We start from the raw sequence: 9,803 nt of genomic DNA on the forward strand, positions 1-9,803 counted from the left end.
ACAAGGGACAACAGAAGGAGTGTTCACGCCACAACGACTGGACTATCAACTGAAATTTATTACAAAAGACATAGTCCCAGCAAGGCCACCAGAACATGCGCAAACAGCATCATCACTAATCACAGCACAAAGGACACGCAAGATATCACATCTACCGTGACCGACCTAAAAAAGCGGATTCATTCTCGAGTAAGCGCACCGAGGTTGTGCTAATACGATCATGGCCTGATAAACTGATATGGTACGCTTCCATCAGTTCTCGCTTTTGTTTTTTTTCCCTTGCCTCTACCAAGAATCGTTATATTGCTGAACAATGGGCAACACCCACATTCATTGCAATGGCGAGGCAAGTTTGCACCGTAATCGGCCTTGGTGAGACTATGTAATTTCTAATAAATCTCAGTTGATAGTCTAGTCGTTGTGGCGTAACACACCTTCTCTTGTCCCTTGTCTTTTGTGACTGGTTAATTTTCAATTTGCATTCCGCATCTGGCTGCTTGAAGAAATGATAGCATCTACGTAACAGCAGTGATTTCTCAAGAAACGCTCTTATTGTAAAATAAGTCAGGCAACGACTACTTTAAACATGAGCAATCTAGCATTGACAAGCCGCGCTTGTGCGCTTGCACTTACTAAGGTGCAAATTCAGACAGCATGTGGGAGCCGAAGAACGCGCAGGACGGTTTTGTAATAGTGAGCTAACGGCATTCTTATTGCCTCACAAAATAGAGCAGACGTATCACAATATTTGCCTAAAGTGCTTGTGGCTGTTATGATAATTGAGCAGAGTGCCGCTAGCACTTTTTACTGATTACTCCCCGACCTCATTCTTTATAATGGAGCGCCATTTTTATGATTCAGGTAAAGTCCGCTGAAAAGATGGCTAATAATTGTAAAATATATCTCCCTAGCTCCGTTCTCTAAGGGCGAACGTGTAGACACATGTGCGCGCAACTATTTATTATTTCTCACCATGTCGCACTGTGGTGTGCACTCAAGGAGATAAGTAAGTGGCACGTTGGTTACTGGAGCCGTTTAATAGCTTTTTTGTTTCACTTCGACCGCAGTGTATGGAGCTATGCTTGAACGCACTAATGAGCAAGCTAGTCAAGTGATTACAAAGGTGGCCCCCTTTTCTATCAAGCTGCCGTTCCAAGAGTTTCAGCGTAACACCGAACGTGCTTCCCCCGCTGAGTGAAATCGGTGGAGCGTAGGCGCGACCGACGTGAGCGGAGCTCCGATGTGGCCGAGACTCATGCTTGCTCTTTCTGGCCTTTCAGAGGTGGATTTAGCATTTCAGTAACGTGTATTAATACCGGCATCGGTATGTTGACTGCTGACTAGAAGTGTTTTGATAATTTAAACTACCGCATCTGGCCAGTTGCTTCACTGAACTATGCACCGCTATACACAGGCATGTTGAGATCGAAGCTAAAGCCGGCGCCTGCTAAACAAGACCCAACGCTGAAAGATTTTAGCCCGTCAGAGCAGTGTGACATCGAAAGATAGTTTTCTTACCCTCTGCTGCGATATTACCTCTAGCTGCCGAAGGGACGGGCGCGATCCACTCACTAATACCATACTCACGTGCCAGATACTCTGATAGCTAGCTCATTGATTCGCTCCGGCTTGCTCCCGCTGTCACCTGAGCGTCAACTATGGCTGTCAGAGAGAGGAAAAGTCGTCTGCTGAAAATTTCCTAAGGTTCCGCTGGTGTCTGGGGGATTTAAGTGAACTGCCTCTGCCTCCGGTGTATGGGCATTTTAGGAAGCCTGAGGTGAAGCAACTTGTATATGCACTACTTCCGAATGCGAGGATTGCATGGTGAGGCTATGCGCGCAAGCACTGCAGCAGAGGTACTTTTCTACTACATTGTTATAGTTATTTATTATATATTTTTGCATACTGCAGCTCCTATTGGAGCTATTGCAGGAGTGGGGTTAACAATTTGTAAAAATGGCGACGTACAACACACACACGAAAAGATTATATCTAACATGGTTGAATACACGGCGCGAACAATGTGATAGGCAGTAACTAATCAATTGAAACAATGCACTCAATACAAAGAAAACATCATGTGGAACCGAAAGCTGTTAAAAATGAGTTTAATGGAAGAGATCGCGTTATGCCAGGAATTAAGTTCCAATGTTTAATAGTACGAGGAAAAAAGTTGTGTTTGAAATTATTAGTACGGGCGAAGTATGGCTTAACATGTTCCATTAATAAGGCTACACAGTTCCTTATTCCCTGCAGTGACGGAACAGCATTGCCGATTTCATGCGTGGCTCCTAGCCAAGCCGACCTCACGATGGTATCATCCTTTCTGCTCACAAACCGCAGGTAGAGTCCGGAGGCGTGAACCTGCCAGCTCCAACAATCCGGTCGGAGCTGCTGACGCCGAGTGTACTGCCCCTGGCGACGGCCGTGGTTTCGCTGCTCGTCTCTGTGGTCGCGCCGCGACATTACATCGACGGCGAGAGTGACGACGGCCTCTTTGTGGACGTCTACTTCGGTGACGACGAGCAGAAGCCGCGGCGGCTGCGTCCGACTCGGGTCTACCCGTACTGTTGGACGGCGGAAGTAACGCACAAGTATGAACAGGAGGGCCTTTTCAGGCCCAGAGTGGCTGCCTGGTTCCGGCGCCACAACACGTCCTGGGCAGCGACGCATCGGGACTTCGTGGCTGTTTACCGAAATCTGTCGTCGGGGCAAGACACGTGGGTCCGTTCTCTCCTGGTCATGCCTCCGCAACTCGTCCCGACACGGACCAGAGTCAGGTGCGCAAAAGTGGCGGCAGTCACATGATTTTAGCCATTTCCCCTTCCTTAGTAACACCGTAAAGCGCTAACCTAAATTTTCAAATGAAATTACTACAAAACATGACCACTGAACTCCGGACTGCTTGCGGAAGGTGTTGTTTCGCCTAACGTTTATTACTGAGCCCTAATTTTTTTATGACAACATCTGTAGGTCCTGGACTATGAAATGAAATTTTCCGTTTTGAACAAAACCATTTTGTAAATTTTATTCCGCAGTACAATCGAGGGCTTAATGTTGGGGTTAATCTATAGTGCACGAATACCGCGCTGTTATTCTTTGTGCATAAGGTGTATCACGGGAGAACGCGTTTGTTCTTCTGCGGGTGAGAGAACAAACGCGGGTTAATGACATCCTAGTTGAAATCAAGAGGAAGAAGTGGGCTTGGGCAGTGCATGTAATGCGAAGGCAAGATAACCGCTGGTCCTTAAGGGTAACGGAGTGGATTCCAAGAGAAGGCAAGCGTAGCAGGGGGCGGCAGAAAGTTAGCTGGGCAGATGAGATTAAGAAATTTGCGGGAATACGGTGACCGCAACTGGCGAAGGACATGGAGAGACATGGGAGAGGCCTTTGCTCTGCAGTGGCCGTATCCAGGCTGATTATGATGATGATGATGATGACTTCTAGTGCGTGTGATTAAAGCCGCAACAGTTCGGGTAACGACTTATCCAAGCTTGACCTTCTTAATAAGCGGTACCTCATGAACATTTTTGTCGCACTTTCTCAGGTGCGGCCTGCAGGAGGGACGCAGCCTGGCCGCTGGGTACACCATCTCGTACGCCGTGAGCAGAATGAGCGAGATCGGCTGCCGTGAAGACGACAGGTCACGTTTGTCGTGCTACGGCCGAGGCGTTCGCTTCTCTGCCGTCCTTCTCTACAACTCTACCGGAGGACCTGGCCACGAGATGACCTACGCCTTCCAGGAGCCGGGAAAGTACCGTCTTCAAGCGACGCTTCGCAATCCTCTCAGCGCAGCCACGTGGACGAAAACGACAACGGCGCTGGACGAAATTCGGGGCCTGGAAGTGAACCTCAGTGGAGTTCATCGGAAGGCGCCGTACAACCTGCCGACGGGCAGTAACGTGACCTTATCAGCAACTTACGCGGCCGGCAGCGACGTCCGTTGCTCCTGGCGAATCATTCCAGCCTGCGAATCGTGCCTCGTCATCTCAGCTGGGCAAAATCGAGACGTCACAAGGATGTGCGAAGCGAAGTTCATGTTTCCCTTTCCCAGCCGCTACTTCGTCACCGTGGAAGCCTGGAACCCCTTGGGCCGAAGACACGTGGCTAATCTGACGCCGCCGGTGGTCGTTCAGGACCGCGTGAAGGGTCTCCGAGCCTGGAGTGTTCATCCCCGTTTTTCCGTAACTGTGGGATCCCGATTTGTGCTCAAGGCTGTGCTAGAAGAAGGCACGGCAGCCACGATAGCCTGCAAAGTGGCTTCTCGACCGTGGATGTCGATGCGTCCCCTGCTGTCCTCGAATGGTGTTCGCAGTGCCTCGCTTCGCTTAGGCAAGGCGGGACTGCACGGAGTGCGAGTGCGGGCCGCCAATTTGGTGTCCTCGGAGCGCGTCGTCGTGTCGGTGCGGGCGTGGCGGCGTCTCGCAAGGAGCCCGGTACTCGGTGTGATCAGCTGCAGAGGTCCCCGGGCCACGGCAGCGGTCTTTGGCCGAGGTGAGCTCACAATGCGGGGGCTATGGCTCCTGAAAATTTTGTGGCGCATTTTTAACCTTTGCTCTCTGTGGGAGATCGTGAGAAGTCGGCTGAACGAACCTTATCTTGCTTGCTCGTATTGACTAACAACCGGGAACGAGTGGGGAAAGGAGAGCTGGGGTGGTGTGAATATTTTGTCTTTGTCTGCCATCCGGAAAAGCTTTATTCAGCAATCTGTGCTACGGTGATGCGAAGCGTCTGGGTGTACTATGCCACTCTGTGTAATAACCTCACTGTCTTTTTATTACTGCCAGTTGCTAGATATCTGTTTCCTATAATACATTGTTCTTCATAAGCGCACTTGTATCCACTTTTCAACAGTGTTTTTTTTTTCTCTCTTTTTGCCTCGTGCCAAGTGCTGACTTGTAAGGATGGTGAGGACCGTCAAGCGGTGTATCATTCACTGCTTTTTTCTCACCATCCCCAGTTTGCGTGTACAAACTGAAATAAAGATTTGATTGATTGGGTCCACACAGAGGCGCAAGGATGCCGGGATGATAAGGTTTCGTTTCTGGCTTGGCTATTGTTGGACATGAAATGTGGATTCAGCTGTAACAATACGCCTCTTTTCTGCAAACCTCAAAGAAATGCCGGGAAATTGTCCATACGAGCCTAACAGTTGTGTGAAATTTATAGGAGCAAAAATCGTACTAGTAAAATAAATCCACCTGCGCTCAGACGAGAACCTCGCAGCAACACCTGCCGATTCCGAGGCAGAATCCATGTTTTCGACCTAGAATACGCCAAGCGGAATGAGAATCCTTGAAACGACAAAAAAAAAACCGCAAAAGACACAGGACAGCGGCCCTATGTTGTCTCCTGCCTCTATTCTACGTCTTTTGCTCTCTTTTTTTTTGCCGTTTTAACGTCTTACCAACCGACCTACGTCTATATCCTCCTAAGCTAAGAAACCTCGTTTTCCCGGGATTCCGGTGGTGGACTAAGTGTTTTTTAAGTAACTCAGATACAGGGTGTCGCCAGCTTTCCTTCTGCATATAACATTGAGAAACTATACTTTTCACTAAGTACAGACAGGTCGGAATGAAACGCGGACACGCATATGCCATACTTTTCTACTTTGCAGCGAGATATTCCTTTAGAAAGAGTTAATGAATTGTAATCCTGTAGATCCTATACCCTGAAACATTAATTAGTTGTATACTTCCGCTGAAAGTGCCGAGGTAAAATATTTCGTTTTCTTCACAGGCGCTGTTGGCGTTTCGCTTCGGCCTGACTGTACATCAATGTGGGTTTTGCGACCAGACAAGCTTCGATATAACCACAAAGGCCTAAATAATAATTTTTTACTGATAACAATAATTTCATGGAGTTTCGCTCATTGTCCCTTTAAAATAGCGCTAAACAGCCCTCAGGTATCCGCGTCGATCTAAGGGGGTACCTGCGGCACAGAAGTCATCTAGAATGAGCACACTGTTCTAATCAAGAGAATGTCACGTTCCTGGCCGTTTGAACGGAGTGGAGCCGCGAGAACATGTACATAGTCCGCATCTTTTGCGCCTAGCCAGCGTCATCTGTCGGCCGCACTGCGTACTTTGAGAACCCAGTAGTTTTTGCAGGATCGCTCGCAGCCGGACTCTGGGCGGCTGCGCGAAAATCACGCTCTCATGCGTGCAACTCCAGAGGGCGTCTTACCAGTCACCGTGGAGACAAATGAGAAACGCGGGTATACGGAATGAAGTGCAATATGTTTCGCTAAAAACACTTCCACTCGCTCCGTCCGCACGATATCGTTTGTTTCATGGATCTGCTCCCTTCTGGGGAGAAAAAAAAAATGTGTAAAGTGAAAGGGGAGCGGTCTGCGCGCACGTGCGCGTCGCGTACGCATACGTAGTGCGTGCGCTGCTGAGTTGGGAATTGGGAGCAGCAAGCGCCGACGCGTTGGGCGAACAAATATTGTGTGCCTCCCCCATCTCCTGTGCGTCGCATTTCCTCTTCCACACTCTCTCCTTTCCTTCTTTGTTTCGGAGAGAACGAAGGGATGTCGAAGGGAATGCTGAGAGAGGGAGGGATCGGGTGAGGAAAAGAAAGATGGGGAAAGAGTTTGGACGGCAGCGTATTTGCTCGCAATATAGTGCTAGTCGTCGAGGCCGCTTTCGCAAATTTAAATGTATGTTCGGCGGGAGCTAAGGGGCGGCCAGCGCGCGGGGAATTCCGCACCTCGAGGAACGAAAAGAACGACAGAAGAGACGCCGGTCGGGGCGCGTGTGAGCGAGACGCAATATCGCGCTCTGGCTACTGGCAAACGCCGCTACCGCGGTCTGTTCTTTTTTTCTTTAATGGAACCCTAGTTTTCTCACCTCGTTGAAGGAAGGAGAAAGGGGGATACGCGTGTGGGGTGAAGAGAATGAGGGGGAGATGTAGTGACTGAATGCAAGGCGAAATAACTTGAGAAAAAAGAATTGAGTAGATGGAGAGCGGGAGGGGCTACCGGGCAACTGGTGGCAATGATGCAGCACGTTCTGTTCAATACGGACGATCCTTCAGAGCCTCAACAGCGAGCGGCCGTCCCTCGACGTCGCGCAGTCTGTTAGCGTGGCCGGTCGCTGCAGGCCGGAAATTGGGCGCGTTCTGCCAGCGCCTCCTACTAAAGCTGCAGCGTCGAGTCTTCCTGCCTAGCCTCCACGTGGAGAGAGCGGCGACAGCGGAGGCAGCTGCAGCGCAACGAGCGAGGTCCAGACGCAGCGACCAAGTGCTGGGGCGCCGACGGGCCCGAGAGCGTGTTTGTCCGGAAGGGAGATTCCGGCACTCGACGACACCTCGCACGATCGTCCGTCGCCGTTTGCTGGGGCCGTTCGCTCGTGTGCACAGACTCTGTGTGGACCGTGTATCACCTCTCCGAAGCAGTCGAGCTGTCTCTCTTTCCTGCTCGACCTTCTGCTGGGCGCTTTGCTGCTTCGAAGTCGGGTGAAGGTCGTCGCAAATAAGGCGGCCGTCCAGTCGCAATAGCGGACTGCTTCTTGCAACGCTTCTATCGAGTCAGCCTCGGACGAGCACTCGAAGGGCCGGCCGGCTCTCTGTGGTCGGTAGTCCCTCAGGTCACGTCGCATGGCGCTCAATTGATGCCGCAGTCGTCGCTGCTTCTGCGCTGGGTGGTGCACAAGTTCGTCATTTAGTTGAGGGCAATGAGGCAGGACGTGTCACAGCAGAAGCAGGATAAATAACATCTGAGAATCTAAAATTTCAGACCTACTTATCAAATAGGTAATAACCTAATCTAATGCAGCTGGCCCTGAGTAATGGCCGCATCGTTTATTTATATTTTCACAAAGCGCAATCCAGGTTTCGTTGAGGCGGTAAGTATTCCGTCCCGGATGTGCGTTGCTTTAAAGAAGTAGAGACACCAAATTTCATTTGTGCTTTCTCTGTTTAGAATGATGCCCAGAACATTACAAAAACATATGCAGCCACGTGGCTTGCGCCAACAAACGGTACATAATTTAAAATTTTATATCTTCTCTCATGTTCTTTCGGTTTCGGCTTCAACGGCCAAGCGACGACTGTGCTGTAGTAGATGTGTTTAAGTCACGTGAGGCATACAAAAAGTTCAGTACGGTCGCTGCTTTCCTCGTTTTACCAATAATGTGCGTTGTGAAGCTAGTTGGTCTATTCGTTTTAATGACAGAAATGAACAAGCAGCGGCTACGTCGCAGCTTTTGCACACCTCACGTGATTTGAACGCGTCTTGTACAGTCGGTGACAAAAGTCTGTGGACCGTGTGAGCATCGAACGAAGCCGATATCTGTATTATTAGCCGCCGGCTCGAGCCCTCACTTGTGGATGCGAAGGAGGAAGGATTTTGATCTTCATCTTCACAACCGAGGTCTCCTAACGGCAGGTAACAACGCAGCTATCGGCTTCGTTTGCGGATCACGCGGCCCACATACCTTTGTCCCCGACTGTACGTCACAGCCGCCATTCGGCTTCTGAAGCCGAAACCGAAACGACACAAGAAAAAAATTCGGTTACATATTATTCAGCTGCCATAAATGAATTCACGTCGTGACTCATCTATACCATGGTCCAACGCGCCCATCCAAAGAAAAAAATATGCATCCAAAAGTTTGGTGTCTGCACCTTTAAACCGAAACCGGGCGGCAAAACAAGCACGCAACCACGTCCCAGATCTCACGTGGATCGGACACATACATCTCACGTGACCGTTTCTGTTCGACTTAAGCATATAAATGCTCGGAACGCTGAGCAGAAAAAAGTAGACTATCTTGCATACCAAGTTCCATACACTAATGCATCCCCCCACCAGGCTCCCTTTTGACGCCCGCACCACTCTCGCCATCTTAGAATCCTCTTTAAAGGGCAACTGCCGCACTTTTTTGAGAATTTCGCGATATTCAAGGATTCAAATCTATATAGGCTGTATGTAAAGCATGCCAAGTGCTTTTGCACTAGCATTTGAAATAGTGACGGAATCGGCGATTGAATTTTGCGCTTCTGCTCAATGCTCTGGAGGTGTGCAAGAAAGTTCAGCGTGACGTCACGGAAGGTATGATTTCAAATTACCGCTGTTGTCAGCCACACCTTGCCCTGACTCGTTAGACGCTGCCAAACAACTCTCGGCAGGGTTTGCCTTTGGTGGCGTTGCTTTTTTCCTTCAAAGCAGGCGTTTGCGCGTTCGAAATGTATACCGATACTTTCGATGACGTCATCATGCCCCCCCCCCCCCCACTTGGCGTTGCGCACTGCGGAGAAGCTTGAAGGGCGTCCGGATTTCAATCAGCGACTACTTCACTATTTCAAGCGCTAGCCCAAAAAGACTTCGCATGCTATACCTGCAAGTTTCACACATTCGACCCTGTTAAGCTCGTTGATTTCTGAAACCTGTGCAGTTTCCCTTAAGGGAAAGTACCCCTGCCCTCATTCCCCCGTGCACTTTCCCCCTCCCTCATAACCTAACGAGGTTGGAATAGGTATCCCTTAGAAGGATCAGGGCTGTGGCGGCGTTTAACTCGATGGTCACGTGCCGGTGGGGCTCACAAGAAGACGCAATCCCCACCACCTGCCCGAGGTGTTCCACACCGGCTGCAGAGGTGGATGTTCGCCATCTGCTGTGCACTTGTGCAGGGACGAGAGCTTCAAGGCGATTGCTTTTGCAGGAAGTGGGACTAGCAGTGAGGTGGATTTCTCCAAGTGGCTGATCAACAACAATAAGATACGGAGCCTTCTCAGGCTCCCGCATCAGAACAGCTTACATGATTTCCTTTAATTAGTATGCAGCGAATCCGAACTATGCC

The 9,803-nt window shown here is 49.9% G+C and overlaps 1 protein-coding gene across 1 annotated transcript; it reads left to right on the top strand.

Moving 5' to 3' along the window:
• Positions 1-313: 313 nt before the first annotated feature.
• Positions 314-9,460, top strand: LOC149344279 (uncharacterized). Its single transcript, XM_089547198.1, has 4 exons — positions 314-346; positions 2,344-2,780; positions 3,548-4,494; positions 9,399-9,460. The coding sequence occupies exons 1-4, from the start codon at positions 314-316 to the stop codon at positions 9,458-9,460; spliced, it is 1,479 nt and encodes a 492-aa protein (XP_089403324.1).
• Positions 9,461-9,803: the final 343 nt, after the last annotated feature.

Source organism: Amblyomma mixtum, chromosome 5 (assembly GCF_055824585.1).
Source record: "Amblyomma mixtum isolate Tamu chromosome 5, ASM5582458v1, whole genome shotgun sequence".
Taxonomy (NCBI): Eukaryota; Metazoa; Arthropoda; class Arachnida; order Ixodida; family Ixodidae; genus Amblyomma; species Amblyomma mixtum.

Excerpts from the sequence above, each read along its gene's own strand:
- LOC149344279 (XM_089547198.1), top strand. The coding sequence starts at position 314 with ATGGGCAACACCCACATTCATTGCAATGGCGAG. Across the intron at positions 2,781-3,547 it reads CCGACACGGACCAGAGTCAG|GTGCGGCCTGCAGGAGGGAC; the intron begins GTGCGCAAAAGT and ends GCACTTTCTCAG. Across the intron at positions 4,495-9,398 it reads GGCAGCGGTCTTTGGCCGAG|TTTCCCTTAAGGGAAAGTAC; the intron begins GTGAGCTCACAA and ends AAACCTGTGCAG.